The 16,763-nt window shown below is 44.3% G+C and overlaps 1 protein-coding gene across 1 annotated transcript in view; it reads right to left on the reverse strand.

Moving 5' to 3' along the window:
* The window catches only part of dlec1 (DLEC1 cilia and flagella associated protein), a 212,563-nt gene that overhangs the window by 19,468 nt on the left and 176,332 nt on the right, over window positions 1–16,763 (reverse strand). The window contains exons 35-37 of the mRNA XM_073055048.1: window positions 11,261–11,355; window positions 6,160–6,250; window positions 2,100–2,294 (exon numbers count right to left, since the gene is read on the reverse strand). Of these exons, the coding sequence (XP_072911149.1) occupies window positions 2,100–2,294; window positions 6,160–6,250; window positions 11,261–11,355 (381 nt within the window). The remainder of the gene's footprint in view (window positions 1–2,099; window positions 2,295–6,159; window positions 6,251–11,260; window positions 11,356–16,763) is intronic.

A 16,763-nucleotide genomic window follows, 5' to 3' on the forward strand; every position in this document is an offset into this window, starting at 1 on the left:
AGACTGTGCCAGTCTCTGGTTAGTGCTATCAATTGGACTGCCATTGTCTGTTGATGTCACAGTGTGAACCTTGATTGAGTGCCAGTCTAGTTGGATTTTTCTCAACCATTTGCATCTGAAAAGTGCTGGCCTTTTCAATACATAAAGCTCTAACTGTTGCGTTTGGCCTCCATAGGTCACGTTCACTTTGCCTTTGGGAGACACTTTTTTTGCCTGTGAGGTCTTCTCTAATGGTATCTTAGAAAACAGTCTGTTGTAGTCAGCCCCTGGAATCATAGACAAAACTGAGCCTGTATCCAGCTCCATTTTCAGTTTTACACTAGACACATCTATTGAGATCCATATTATATTGTGATCTGCTTCAGTAAGACTATGTTGTTCTAGGCATGACAATCCACCTTTGTCAGATTCTATGTTGTCTGATTCTGCTTTACATTCAGTACTCCTCTGCAGTCTTCCCAGATTAATGGCATCTTTGCTGTAGCAGGGTAACCAAGACTGAACACAATACAGGTGTCCCCCGTTTTATAAAAGTTTGCTTTACGCCACGTCGCTTTTACGAAAGACCTACATTAGTACCTGTTTTCACTAACCAAAAAAAATCCGAAGAGGATTTTTGCTTTTACGAAAAAAAATGTGGCGCTTTAAGCTTGTATTTACCCTGAGAAAGACTACCATGACCGTGAAGCCTTGCGTGGGCAGGTGTGTGCGCATGCGTGTATGTGCCGATTTTTTTCTACAAACCAGTTTTGGGCTAAACCTTCCCGATTCTGGTAAGTGAAACTACACTGTACACATATTATTTCTACTTTATATAGGCCGTGTATTTATCATATCTTTCCTGCAATTAACATATCTATATGTTTTATGTGCTATTTGGTATGATTTGGTAGGTTATTCTTTGGGTCTGGGAACGCTCAAAAATATTTCCCATATAAGTTAATGGTAATTGCTTCTTCACTTTACGCCATTTCGGCTTACGAAAGGTTTCAAAGGACCACTCTACTTTCGGATAGCGGGGCAAACCTGTATTCAAAATACCAATGTCAACTTTGCAACATGTCATCCCAACTTCTCTACTCTGTACTGACTGATGAAGGCCAGTTTGCCAAAACCCTTCTCAATTTGAAATGCAACCACTGCCCAATGAAAGAAGCTAATACAGGCTCAGGCCATCCAAAGCACTTTGCAGTGGGATCCAAGGCTGGAACGCTGCACCTCTATGGCTTTGAGGTTCACTGCTACACTGAGCGATGTTTTCAGTCCCTCACAGTGCACGCACTCCAGGAGATAAAGCACTGGGACACTACAGATTCACAGTAATAAGAACAATAGACCACCCAGGCTTCTTCATCTGCTGTGTGCTGACCACCCATTTACACTGTTCCTGCACCACCCCCAGCTTTAAAATTCTCCCTACATTCTCATCTGCCCCGTCAGATTCTCCCACTCTAGGGGCCATTCACAGCAGCCAATTGATTCACTTGTCTTTGGGATGAGGGAGGAAACCAGAGAATGGGGGGTGGGGGGCGTGGAGGGGACTGACCATGTGATCACAGGGAGAATGTGCAAGTTCCACACCTGGTTAGGATTGAACCTGGTCTCCACAGTGACTCTACCCACCCTGCCACCTTGCCATCTTCTGTATATGTTTAAAACGCCCATTTCTAATAACTGTAAAACCTGCTCTAACATTGTCTTCCCTTCAGTAAGTTATCTGAAGAGAGGAGACAGTGGTCCATTTTAAACAGGGGTAGCACAGTAGCATAACGGTTAGTGTAATACTAATACACTACCAGGATCCGGTTCTGTTCTTGCCATGTGGATTTCCTCCAGGTGCTCTGGTTTCCTCCCATTTTCCAAAGGCTTACGGGTTTCGGGTTAGTAAGCTGTGGGCATGCTCTGTTGGTACCACGTGCGGGCTGCCCCCAGCACATCTTCAGTGATGCAAACCAGAAGTGTTTCCATTCGTTGGTATCACCATCACAGGGAAACCAAACCAAAGCGTGTCTGCAATGCCGAGCCCGGCTTAGAGGGGCGTTTGTACCTGGTGCTTGCTTCCCGTTTCAAAGGGAGCGCATTGCACATATGGGACTTACATGCATGTGCTGCCGTGGGTGTAACACCAGAAGCTTTGTGTTCTCCTCCCGGTCACTGCTTGAAGATTTTAGGGTATTTTTGGGGTCCACGTCCAAGACACAGAAGGGTCTTTGCAACAAGAAGTGGAAGCACAGAGGGGTCTCCATGGGGTTTGTCAGCTTTAAGCCGCGTGTCCTCAGGACTTCTCGCTGTATCTGGGTAGACACGTTTACATTGTTAGTGTGTGCTCCACAGTGACTCCTACAGGACAATACAAGCACAGTGCCAGGTTTGATAGTGACCACCACTACTAGGGGACTGAGATTACATGGGGTTTGAGATTGCAGGTATCAAAGGCTAAGGACCAGCTGAAAAAATGGGAGCACATCTTTACAGAACACAATGTTAGCATGAGGATGTTCCCAGGACTTGAGAACTTGACTTATAGGGAATGGTTAAATACATTAGGACTTTATTCCCTGGAGCATAGGAAAATGAGGGGAGATTTGATAGAGGTATATAAACTTATGAGGGGTATAGATAGGGTGAAGAAAACCAGGCTTTTTCTGCTTGTTGGGTGAGGCTAGAAGTGTGAGGTCATGGGTTGGAATGAAAGATGAAATATTTAACAGGACCTGTAGAGAACTTCTTCCCTCAGAGAGTGGTGAGAGTGTGAAACGAACTGCCAGTGGAAGTGGTGGATGAAGGGTTTGATTTCAATATTTAAGATAAGTTTAGATAGGTACACAGATAGTCTTTTATGTACCAATAGGCCATTCTGTGACTGCATGAACCAATGGTAGATCAACTTCTGCTGAGACCCTAGTTACTTGGGCAAGGTGCACGAGGAGCTCTTCCAACAGGAGAAGTGTACACCAGAAAAGACCAGGGTCTTTTGGAAAGGTAGAAAGAAAAGGAGGAAGAACATCAAGGAGAAGTATTTCTTGGCAAATGGTCTGAGTCTGGGGGACACGAGAGAAGTGAGGTATAGATGGAGGCTAGAAACATGGACGAAGCTTTTAAACCTGAGCAAGAATGCAATGATAGATCAGCAGGCTTGGATCAGGAGGAGAACACAGGACAGAGTGCATTAGCAGCAGAGCCTGAATATGTGAATATGGTCATAGAGGCCAATACATTTGGGACTTTTACATAGGAACATAGAAACATAGAAAACCTACAGTACAATACAGGCCCTTCAACCCACACAGCTGTGCTAAACTACTTAAACTTACCCATGGCCCTCTATTTTTCAAAGCTCCATGTATCCATCCAGGAGTCTCATAAAAGACCCTATCATTTTTGTCTCTACCACCGTCTCTGGCAGCCCATTCCACGCACTCACCACTCTGTGTAAAAAACTTACTCCTGACATCTCCTCTGTACCTATTTCCAAGCACCTTAAAACTATGCCCTCTTATACTAGCCATTTCAGCCCTGGGAAAAAGCCTCTGGTTATCCACATGATCAATGCCTCTCATCATCTTGTACACCTCTATCAGATCACCTTTTATCCTCCGTCGCTCCAAGGAGAAAAGGCCAAGTTCACTCAACCTATTCTCATAAGGCATGCTCCCCAATCCAGGAAGCATCCTTGTACATCTCCTCTGCACCCTTTCTATGGTTTCCAAGTCCTTTCCTGTAGTGAGGTGACCAGAATTGAGCATAGTATCCCAAGTGGGGTCCGACCAGGGTCCTATATAGCTGCATCGTTACCTCTTGGTTCTTAAACCCAATCCCACGATTGATGAAGGCCAATGCACCATATGCCTTCTTAACCACAGAGTTAACCTGTGTAGCAACTTTGAGTGTCCTATGGACTCGGACCCCAAGATCCCTCTGATCCTCCACACTGTCAAGAGTCATACCATTAATACTATATTCTGCCATCATATTTGACCTACCAAAATGAACCACTTCACACTTATTTGTGTTGAACTCCATCTGCCACTTCTCAGCCCAGTTTTGCATCCTATCAATGTCCTGCTGTAACCTCTGATAGCCTTCCACATTAGCCACAACACCCCCAACCTTTGTGTCATCAGCAAACTTACCAACCCATCCCTCCACTTCCTCATCCAGGTCATTTATAAAAATCACAAAGAGTAGGGGTCCCAGAACAGATCGCTTAGGCACACACTGGTCACCGGCCTCCATGCAGAATATGACCCGTCTACAACCACTCTTTGCCTTTCATGGGCAAGCTAGTTCTGGATCCACAAAGCAATGTCCCCTTGGATCCCATGCCTCCTTATTTTCTCAATAAACCTTGCATGGGTTACCTTATCAAATTCCTTGCTGAAATCTATATACACTACATCTATGGCTCTACCTTCATCAATGTGTTTAGTCACATCCTCAAAAAATTCAATCAGGCTTGTAAGGCACGACCTGCCTTTGACAAAGCCATGCTGACTATTCCTAATCATATTATGCGTCTCCAAATGTTCATAAATCCTGCCTCTCAGGATCTTCTCCATCAACTTACCAACCACTGAAGTAAGACTCACTGGTCTATAATTTCCTGGGCTATCTCTACTCCCTTTCTTGAACAACATCCGCAACCCTAACAGACATTTAGATGAATATGAGGAAAATGGAAGGATATGGACTTGGTAAAAGCAGAAGGGATCAGTTTAGTCGGCCATTTGATCACTAATTTAACGTTGTGGGCCAGAAGGCCTGTTACTCGGCTGTACTGCTCTGTGTTCTGTAAAAAGGAAGGAACACAAGCTCTGCTGTAGTTGAGTTAACTGCATTGGGACCTGAGCTAAGGTGAGGACGTGATCCAAGGTCTTATACATGATCAAATTCTGCAGGTGCTGGAAATCCAAAGCAACACAGACAAAATGTTGGAGGAACTCAGCAGGTCAGGCAGCATCTGTGTAAGGGAACAAGCAGACATTTTGATCTGAGATTTTTTATTAGGATTGGAAAGGAAACCAGAATAAGAAGCTGGGAGGTGAGGAAGGAGTAGAAGCTGGCAGGTGACAGGAAGAAGTGAGAAGATGGAAAGGGTGAAGGATTGAAGAATGAGGAATCTGATAGCAGAGGAGAGTGGTTGCCTTACTCGTAATCGATGGCTTGTGGCTGACTGGGAAGTGCATGAGGAACTTTGGATGATAACACAACTGACCTTAGCTGGGATTTGAAGGTTGAAACGGTCAATGTTACGTCAGGTTGAGTTTATTGTCACATGAACAAGGATGGTGAAGTAGAGTTACAATAGAAAAATGGCTTGCAGCAGTGTCACAGGCATATAGGTTCTAGTGCACAAAACAGTGAAGAAATAAAAAAACTAATAAAGCAACACAATAGTGCAAATTAAAGTGTAATTAGAAACAAGTCCTTGGTAGTGTAAGAGCTGGTCCATAGTTTTCCATTCTTTAAGTAGAGTTAGAGTTGGGGTGGTGTGTCCAAGAACCTGATGGTTGAAGGGAAGTAGCTGTTCTTGAACCCGGTGGTGTGGGACTTCAGGCTTCTGTACCTCCTGCCTGTGGTAAACCATGTATACCTGTCCAGACAAGCCCCTCTGCTGACTGCTCCTGTGGCTCCTCCCACAGACCCCGGTATAAAGGTGATTGGGGCACTGCTCCTCCCTCAGTCTTCAACATGGTCGTGCCTGTTTTCGCTGTTAATAAAAGCCTTATGCACTCTACTTCCAGTCTCCTAGAGTTATTGATAGCGCATCACTGCCCGATAGTAGCTGAGAGAAGACGGTATGGTGAAGATTGTTGATGATAAATAAAGGTAGCAGAAGCTCTCTGTCCTACCATGGAACGGGAGCTCAACAAGGAATGAATGCCTCTGACTCATGGGAGAGGAGAATATTTAGACCCAGGTTTAATTTCCACTATTGTCTGTAAGCAGACTGTATGTTCTTTCTGTAATTGCGTGAGTTTCCCCCAGGTGCTCTTATTCCAAAGACGTATGGGTTAACAGGTTAATTGGTCACATGAGTGTAATTGGACAGCATGGCCTCATTTGGGCCAGAAGAGCCTGTTACTGTGCTGTATAAAATAGATAAAATAAGAGGAAGCTTGACCCAAAATCTTAAATTATTGTTGGACATCTCCTCACCTTCCCATTCAGACCATCAGGAATCAAATCACTTGCTGCTGCATAAAACATAAGGTTATCGTCATCATCGTCATCAATCTCCACTGTTAGCCTGGGCAGAAAATGTTCATGAGCACAAGAAATGTCCTTGAGTGTTCTGCAATAATTTCTCAGTTCATTGAACATAAAGTAATACAGCACAGGAATTAGTCCATTAGCCCACGATGTCTGCTTCAAACACAGTGTTGAATTAAACTAAATCATTTCTGCCTTTGATATACAAGTCCTTTCATTTCCAGCATGTCCGTGGGTCTATTTAACAGCCTCTGTTGAATGTCACTGTTGTATCTGCGTCCATTACCACCCCTCACCCACAACTCTGTGAAAAAAAACTTGTCCCACCATCTCCTTTAAAATGTTACCCTGAATTCTTCCAACATTTTGTGCTTGTTGCTCCTTCTTACTTTAAATGCATGTCTTCTGATATTTGACATTTCTATCATGGGAAAAAGACTATCTATTCTTCTCATAATGTTTTCTATCTGTCAGGTTCTATAATTCTATCAAGTCAACCCACTCTTCCTGTCTGTCAGTATTTCTTAGCTTTCGGGTACTCCTCCGCCCCAGATACAATTTCTTGCTGTATCCCTAGTGATAAAGGGACCCTTTTCTTTATAGCATCTGCAGAGTTTATTGTCCAACATTAAGTCATGGTGTCACAGCACAACACAGAAACAGGCCCTTTGGCCCATCTAGTCTGTGCCAAACTGTTTTTTCCACACCTGGACCATAGCCCTCCAAACCCCTCCCATCCATATACCTATTCAAACTTCTCTTAAAGGTTGCAATCAAACCCACATCCACCACTTCTGCTAGCAGTCAAAGACAAATTTCAGCACATTGATTATACAAAGTCGTCTCACCATTGAGAGGAAGGGAATTACTGAATGTCAGACATGATTTCACTGGAAAAATGCAGATACTGAAGTGGGGAGAGACATAGAACAAGGAAATCTACAGCACATTACAGGCCCTTCGGCCCACAATGTTGTGCCGACCATGTAACCTACTCTAGAAACTGCCTAGAATTACCCTAGTGCATAGTCCTAGGTTTAGTCCTTAGCTTTTCTAAGCTCCATGTACTTATCTCAGAGTCTCTTAAAAGACCCTATTGTATCCGCCTCCATCACTGTCGTGGGCAGTGCATTCCACGCACACACCACTCTCTGTGTGAAAATCATATCCCTGACATCCCCCTCTGTACCTATTTCCAAGCACCTTAAAACTATGCCCCCTATGCCATTTCAGCCCTGGGAAAAAGCCTCTGGTTATCCACACGATCAATGCCTCTCATCATCTTATACAACTATATCTGGTCACCTCTCCTTCTCCATCACTCCAAGGAGAAAAGGTCAAGTTCACTCAACCTATTCTCACAAGTCACACTCTCCAATCCAGGCAACATCCTTGTAAATTTCTTCTGCACTCTCTCTATAGTATCCACATCCGTCCTGTAGTGAGGTGTCCAGAACTGAACACAGTACTCCAAGTGGGGTCTGACCAAGGTCTTGTATAGCTGTAACATTACCTCACAGCTCTTCAACTCAATCCCATGGTTGATGACGGCCAACACACCATACGCCTTCTTAACTACACTGTCAACCTGCGTAGCAGCTTTGAGTGTCCTGTGGACACGGACCCCAAGATCTCTCTGATCCTCCACATTGCCAACAGTCATACCATTAATACTATATTCTGCTAAAGTTAATAGGGGAAAGGTTCCATGTGGACTACAAAGATCCTTAGCCTGATTGAATTTATTGATCTCAAAAGGGCATGGAAGTAGAAAATGCACTTCGGTTTTACTTAGAATGGTACTATAGATTACACGTCTTTTAGCCTGTTCCAAGATCAACCTAACCATTCCCTTCTGGATACACATCCACTTTTCTATCATCCGTGTGCCTATCTAAGGGTTGCTTAAACGTCCCTAATGTATCTGTCTCTAACACCACCCCTGGCAGAGTGTTCACTCTGAACATAAAAACATAAAAAACAGGAGCAAGAGTCGGCCATGTGGCCCGTCAAGTCTGCTCCGCAATTCAGTAAGATCATGGCTGATCTGGCCATGGACTCATCTTCACCCACCTGCCTTTTCCCCATAACCCTTAATTCTCCTACTATGCAAAAATCTATCCAACCTTGTCTTAAATATATTTACTGAGGTAGCCCCCACTGCTTCATTGGGCAGAGAATTCCACAGATTCACCACACTCTGGGAAAAAGCAGTTCTTCCTCATCTCCAACCTAAATCCAACCCCCTGAATCTTGAGGCTACTTCCCCTAGTTCTAGCCTCACTTACCAGTGGAAACAACTTTCCTGCCTCTATCTTATCTATCCCTTTCAGAATTTTATATGTTTCTATAAGATCTCCTGTCATTTTTCTGAATTCCAGCAGGTACCGTCCCAGACGACTCAATCTCTCCTCATCTAACCTCCTCATCTCTGGAATCAACCTGGCGCACCTCCTCTGCACCACCTCCAAAGCCAGTATATCCTTCCTCAGGTAAGGAGACCAGAACTGCACACAGTACTCCAGGTGCGGCCTCACCAGTACCCTGTACGGTTGCAGCATAACCTCCCTCTCTTAAATTCATTCCCTCTAGCAAAGAAGGTCAACATCCCATTTGCCTTCTTGATAGCCTGCTGCACCTGCAAACCAACCTTTTGTGATTCATGTACAAGCACTCCCAAGTCACTCTGCACAGCAACATGCTGCAATATTTTACCATTTAAATAATCATCTCCCCTTTCATTTTTCCTTCCAAAGTGGATGACCTCGCGTTTACCAACATTGTACCCCATCTGCCATACCCTTGCCCAGTCACTTAACCTATCTACATCTCTCTGCAGACTGCGTATCTTCTGCACAATTTGCTTTTCCACTCAATTTAGTATCATCAGCAAACTTAGATACACTGCACTTGGTCCCCTCTTCCAGATCGTTAATGTATATTGTGAACAATTGCAGGGCCAACACCGATCCCTGTAATTACCAACCAGAGTAACACCCATGTATCCCAACTGTCTGCTCTCTATTAGTTAACCAATCCTCTATGATAATACATCACCTCCAACTTCTATGCATCTTTCTCTTATGGATAAGTCTTTTATGCGGCACTCTATCGAATGCCTTCTGGAAATCCACCTGTTCCCCTCTATCCACTGCACTTGTTATATCCTCAAAGAACCCCAGTAAGTTTGTCAAACAGGACCTGCCTTTGCTGAATCCATGCCTCATCTGCCTGATGGATCTCCGAGTAAAATAAAACCTACCTCTGATATCCCCTCTATACTTTCCTCCAAAAACCTTAAAATTATGCCCCCCTGTATTAGGCATTTTATTGTTTTAGTTTGGCATAAGATAGTGTTGTAGGTTGCAGTTGTTTTCTGTGTCCTTGAGGGGAAAGCAAAGGATTTGGCAGGATTCCTGCTCTTTACCACTAACCTGTGATCTTAGCTGTGTGAGAAATGGGTTAAGAAATGAGCTCTGGTGTGAAACAGAGTCAGTATCAGCCATGATGCCAATCTAAATTAATCCCTTCTGCCTACACAAGGCATCGCACCATTCCCTGCCTGTTCCTGTGCCTATTGGTGTAGATATGGTGGGCCGGAGGGCCTGTTCCTGTGCTGTAGTCTGCTCTTGTATCTTCCTTCATCACTTCCTCTGGCAGCACATTCCACCAACTAATACTCTTGTGTTGGAAAAAAACTTGCTACGTAAATCTTTACACTTCCCCCTTTTAACTTAAACTACACGCTCTTGTATTTGGGGAAAAGACTCTACATTCAGTGGTGCTTCCTGTACCTAATAAGTGGCCAATAAGTGTATGTTCGGGGTCTTCTGCTGCTGTAGCCCATCTACTTCAAGGTTCAACATGCTGTGCTCTTCTGCACACCACTGTTGTGACACATGGTTATTGAGTTATTGTCACCTTCCTGTCAGCTTGAAGCAATCTGGCCATTCTCCTCTGACATCTCTCATTAACAAGACATCTTCATCCACAGAAGTGCTGCTCATTGGATGTTTTTTGTTTCTCAAACCATTCTCTATAAACTCTAGAGACTGTTATGTGTGAAAATCCCAGGAGATCAGCAGTTCCTGAGATACTCAAACCACCCCATCTGGCACCAACAATCATTCCACGGTCAGAGTCACTTAGATCACATTTCTTCCCTATCCTGATGTTTGGTCTCAACAACAACTGAACTTCTTGACCATGTCTGCATGTTTTTATGCATTGAGTTGCTGCCACATGATTGTCTGATTAGATATTTACATTAAGGAGCAGGTGTACAGGTATGCTAATGAAGTGGTCACTGAGTTTATGTATCCATTCTACGCACCTCATTAATTTATAAACTTCTATCAGAATGCCCCTCAGCCTCCAACTCTCCAAGCATGTACAAACTCTCCTAGTTATTACTTCTAATCTTTCTCATCCAAAATGATTAATAGAAGACTCCTACTACTTCACAAATACCTCTGGAGAGAAAAAAGTGATGAATGACAGATTGAGGAAGATAGATCATAAGATGAGACCATAAGGTACAGAAGCAGAACTAGGCCATGCAGCCCATCGAGTCAGTTCTCCCATTCAATTGCAGCTGATATTTTTTTCAACTCCATTCTGTCTTTTTCCAAACCTCTCTCATACCTTTTAACCCCTTAACCAAATACCTATCAATCTCTGCTTTTTAAACACCCAATTATTTGGCCTCCACAGCCCTCTTGGCAATGAATTCCATAGGTTCTTCACCCTCTAGCTGAGGAAATTCTTCCTCATCTCAATTTTCAAGGAATGTGTCTTCATTCTGTGGCCATACTCGTGGATTTTTGTCTCTCTTACTCGATGGGCTAAATGGCCTAATTGTATTCCTGTGTCTTATGGAAACACCCCGTCTACTCTATCCAGACCTGTAGCATTCAGTAAATGGATGAAATCTTTCTCTGGGCTTTTCTGAAACACTTCCTGAGAAACAATGTCACCTGTCCCCTGAATAGTACCTAGGGACCCCACCCCCCCAAAAGGAAAGAAAGCTGGGAAACGTTGTACTCACATAGCAGCCTTAACAGTTGCAGCAAAGTCTATCCGTAAAGGCTCTGTCCCATATCCTTGGTCTCGTTTTACCTTCCCAGGTATGCCAAATGCCACCTGCAAAAATGCCAGCAAGTCAGATTCAAGTTTATTTATTACATATACATGAAAACATACAGCCCTGTGCAAAAGTCTTAGGCACATTTATATAGCTAAGGTGCCCAAGACTTTTGCACAGTACTGCATTTGTCAACGTGGAGATGTGGATTGGAAAGCAAGTTTGTAAACCTGGTGGGAGCAAACGATATTGGGAATGGTGAGGTAGAGCACCACTAGAGGGGTATGGGACAGGTGGCAGAGGAGTGCCAGGGTGGAGGTTGGCATGGGTGTAAACACACCCAGTCCTGAGACACTAGGCCTCATTTGCTTCCAAACTGCTGGTTTTTTGGTCATTACAAAACGTCTCTCTGGTGCTTCCCACTCTCCCCCACCACACTCTTTTCACAACCATGATTGTCCTTTTCCACTCTCAGTCTACAGAAGAGACCCATTTTACAATCAGGTTTATCATCACTCATGTCTATCATAGAGAAGTACAGCACAGAAACAGGCCTTTTGGCCCATCTTGTCCATGCCAAAACCATTTAAACTGCCTACTCCCATCTAGCCACCAGGACCACAGCCCTCCATACCCCTATCCATGCACCTATCCAAGCTTCTCTTAAACATGGAAATCGAGCTTGCGTGCACCACTTGTACAGGCTGCTCATTCTACACTCTCATGACCCTCTGAGTGAAGAAGTTTCCCCTCATGTTCCCCTTAAACTTCTCACCTTTCACCCTTAACCCATGGATCTCTGATTGTAGTCTCACCTAACCTCAGTGGAAAAAGCCTTTGCATGTACCTTATTTATACCACAAATTATTTTGTGGACCATTATCAAATCCCCTTTCAGTCTTCTGCTTTCTAAAGAATACAGTCCTAATCTATTTAATCTTATAACTCAGGTCCTTCAGACACGGCAACATCCTTGCAAATTTTCTCTGTAATCTTTCAACCTTGTTTACATCTTCCTGGAGGTAGGTGGCTAAAACTGCACACAATACTCAAAATTAGACCTCACCAATGTCTTATACAAATTCAATATAACATCCCATCTCTGGTACTCAATGCATAGATTTATAAAGGCCAATATGCCAAAAGCTTTCTTTGTGACCATATCTACCTGTGATGCTACTTTCAATGAACTATGGACCTTGATTCGTTTGTTCTACCACACTTCTCAGTGCTCTACCATTCACCGTGGTTGGTCTACCAAAGTGCAAAACCCTGCACTTATCTGCATTAAATTCCACCTGCCATTTCTCCTACTGACGCAGAACTTCTACATGTTATGATAGCCTTCCTCACTGCCCACTACACCCCCAGTCTTGGTGTCTTCCACAAATTTGCTGATCCAGTTAACCACATTATCAACCAGATTTCTGTTATAGGTGAAAAACAACAAAGGACCCAGCACCAATGCCTGTGGCACACCACTAGTCATGGGCCTCCAGTCAGAGAGGCAACCCTCTACTACCACACCTTGGCTTCTCCCACAAAGCTAATATCTAATCCAATTTATTACCTTATCCTGAATGCTGAGCAACTGAACCATCTTGACCAACTTCCCATATGGGACCTTGTCAAATGCCTTACTAAAGTCCATGTAGACAATACATATCCATGAAGACAATGCCTTACCTTCATCCACTTTCCAGATAACATTCTCAAAAAACTCGGTAAGATAGATTAGATGTGACTACCATGCACAAAGCCATACTGTTTCATGAATCAGTCCATGCCTATCCAAATACTCATCTATCCAGACCCTTAGAATACCTTCCAATAACTTTCCCACCACTGATGTCAGACTCACCAGCCTATAAATTCCTGCTTTATGTTTAGAGCCTTTTTTAAACAGCAGAGCAACTTTGGCTATCCTCCAATCCTCTGGTGCCTCTTCTGTTATTAATGATTTTAAAAATATTCCTGCTGGGGTCCCGGCAACTTCTGCATTTGCCTCCCGTAGGGTCTGGGGGAACACCTGGTCAGGCCCTGGGGATTTATCCACCCTGATTTGCCTCAAGACAGCAAACACTTCCTCCTCTGTCATCTGTACAGGACCCACAAAGTTGATGCCACTTTGCCTCACTTCTATAGACTCTATGTCTGTCTCCTGAGTAAGTACAGATTAGACCATAAGACAAAGGAGCAGAAATCGGCCATTCGGCCCATTGAGTCTGCTCTGCCACTTTATCATGAGCTGATCCATTCTCCCATTTAGTCCCACTCCTCCGCCTTCTCACCATAAGCTTTGATGTCCTGGCTACTCAGATACCTATCAATCTCTGCCTGAAGAATTCATTTGAGATCTCCCCCATCTGTTTTGGCTCCACCCATGAATTACCATTCTAGTCTTCCAGAGGACCAATTTGTCTCTTGCAATCATTTTGCACTTAACATATCTATAGAATCCCTTAGGATTCTCCTTCACCTTGTCTGCTAGAGCAAACTCATGCCTTCTTTTAGCCTTCCTGATTTCTTTCTTAAGTGTTCTTTTGCATCTTTGTACTCTCCACAAGCCACCTGTTAAACTGTAAATCTTCCTAGTTCTAGCCTCACTAGCACATGGCACGGGTAGTAATCCTGAGATGACAACCCTTTAACTTAGCACCTAACTCCCTGAACTCCCTGTGCAAAACCTCATCACCTGTCCTACCCATGGACCACAACCCCTGGCTGTTTACCTGAGATATCCTGGATCCCAGCTCCTGGGAATCTCATTCTTGCCCACAGAACCTCCTATCCATTCTTCTAACTAACAAATCCCCTATTACACCTCTTCTCCCTCTTTCCCTTCTGAGTCACAGAGCCAGACTCAGTGCCAGAGATTTTCTTCAGTCAGGTCATTCCTCCCAACAGTATCCAAAGAGATATACCTATTGTTCAGGGAGATGGACACAGGAGTACTCTACACTGGCTGTTTAACCCGTTTCCAACTTCTGACTGTCACCCAGTCTCTCTATATGCCCTGTCTACCACACCCTCAGCCTCTTGAATGATCAGCAGTTCATCCATTTCCAGCTCCAAGTTCTTAACACAAATTGTTAGAAGCTGCAGCTGGACACATTTCTCACAGGTGTAGTCATCAGGGACCAAGGAGGTCTCTCTGCCTTCCCACATCCCGTAAGCATTCAGAATCAGAATCAGGTTTATTATCACTGGCATGTGCTGTTTTGGGTACTACCCTACATACCCAGGACATCTTCAAGGAGCGATATCTCAGAAAGGCAGTGTCCATTAATAAGGACCTCCAGCACCCAGGACATGCCCTTTTCTCACTGTTACCATCAGGAAGGAGATACAGAAACCTGAAGGCACACACTCAGTGATTCAGGAACAGCTTCTTCCCTCTTTCATCTGATTCCTACATGGACATTGAACCCATGAACACTACCTCACTCTTTTAATATATTATTTCTGTTTTTGCATGATTTTTTTGAATTGAATTTATATTATTTCTTACATACTTCACATATATGAGTAAAAATCTTTACGTTATGTCTCCATCTAAACGTGCAATGTGCAATTTACTGTAATTTGTAATAAACAGCATGTACAACAGGATAGTCAATACAGCATGGAAATATAATTTTATCAGCGTGAACTAATCAGTCTGATGGCCTGGTGGAAGAAGCTGTCCTGGAGCTGGTCCCAGTACTGTTTCCTGGATGGTAGCAGCTGGAACAGTTTGTAGTTGGGGTGACTCGGGTCTCCAATGACCCTTCGGGCCCTTTTCACACACCTGTCTCTGTAAATGTACTGAATAGCGGGAAGTTCACAACTACAGATGCGCTGGGCTGTCCGCACCACTCTGTGCAGAGTCCTGCGATTGAGGGAGGTACAGTTCCCACACCAGGCAGTGGTGCAGCCAGTCAGGATGCTCTCAATCGTGCCCCTGTAGAAAGTCCTTAGGATGCAGGGATTCATGCCAAACTTCTTCAACCCTCTGAGGTGAAAGAGACGCTGCTGTGCTTTTTTCACCACACAGGCGGTATGCACAGACCATGTGAGATCCTCGGTGATGTGTATGCCGAGGAACTTAAAGCTATTCACATTCTCAATCTCGGATCCATTAATGTCAATAGGGGTTAGCCTGTCTCCATTCCTCCTGTAGTCCACATCCAGCTCCTTTGTTTCTTTGACATTGAGGGAGAGGTTGTTCTCTTGACACCACTGGGTGAAGCAGGGTGAAGGCCAAGGTCTCTGAGCTTCTTGTCAAGCCTGGATGAAATTATGGTGTTGAATGCTGAACTGTAGTCCAAGAACAGCACTCTCACATAAGCATCCTTTTACTCCAGATGTGGACAGTGTGTAGAGCTGTGGCTGTTACATCATCTGTTAATCGGTTGTGTCAGTAGGTGAATTGTACGGGGTCCAGTGTGGGTGATAGATTACTGCAGATGTAGTCCTTGACCAGCCTATCAAAGCATTTTCTTATTGTTGAGGTGAGTGCGACAGGATGCCAGTCATTCAGGCATGTTACCTTGGTCTTTTTAGGTACAGGGACAATGGTGAATGTTTTGAAACAGGTGGGCACTTTACACAGGGAGAGGGAGAGATTAAAAATGTCTGTGCCAGTTGTGTCCCGCAAATCCTGAGTACCCGCCCTGGGATGCTTCTGGTCCCGCAGCCTTTCGACTGTCCACTGGCTGGAAACACCTATGTACTTCAGTCTCAGGGATGACCAAGGTGCAGATTGCTTTGGCAGCACTTCCTCCAGGGCTCAGTGTTGGTAACATTGAACCAAGCATAAAATAGATTTAGCTCATCTGGGAAAGAGGCAGTGATGTTGACAGTGCCACTACGTTTAGTTATGAAGTTTATGATGGTGTGCAGACTTTGCCATAAGCTATGCGTGTTGTTGCTGGAGAGTTGTGTCTCGGTCTTGTCTCTGTATTTTGCTGCCTTGATGACTTTGCACAGATTGTAGCTGCACTTCCTGAGTTCCTCTTGGTAAGCTCTGTCTCTTGCTTGCATGGAACTGTTGATCCAGGGTTTCTGGTTTGAATGGCCTCCAGCCAATCTTTGGAGGACAACGTCCTTGATGCACTTCCAGATGAAGCTCATGACCCCTTCCGTGAACACAGAGACATCCTCATCACGAAAGACATTCCAGTTGATGTCGTCAAAGCAGTCCTGTAGCATGGAAACCAGTTGGTCGGACCAACAGTGGACGGTTTTAACTATGGCCGCCTCTTGTTTCAGCTTCGGTCTGTACATAGGCAGAAGCAAGATGGAGGAGTGATCCGACTTCCCAAACGGCCAACAGAGGAGTGCTTTGTAAGCACAGCAGAATGGAGAGTAGTAGCGGTTGAGTATTCTATCTCCCTGTGTGCTCACCTGGATTGTTGCCAAAACTTCGGAGAGTCTTCAAACAGCAACGGTGTATTAAAATCTCCGGCAATGATGAAGGCAGCCT

The sequence above is a fragment of the Hemitrygon akajei genome, chromosome 8 (assembly GCF_048418815.1).
Source record: "Hemitrygon akajei chromosome 8, sHemAka1.3, whole genome shotgun sequence".
Lineage (NCBI taxonomy): Eukaryota > Metazoa > Chordata > Chondrichthyes > Myliobatiformes > Dasyatidae > Hemitrygon > Hemitrygon akajei.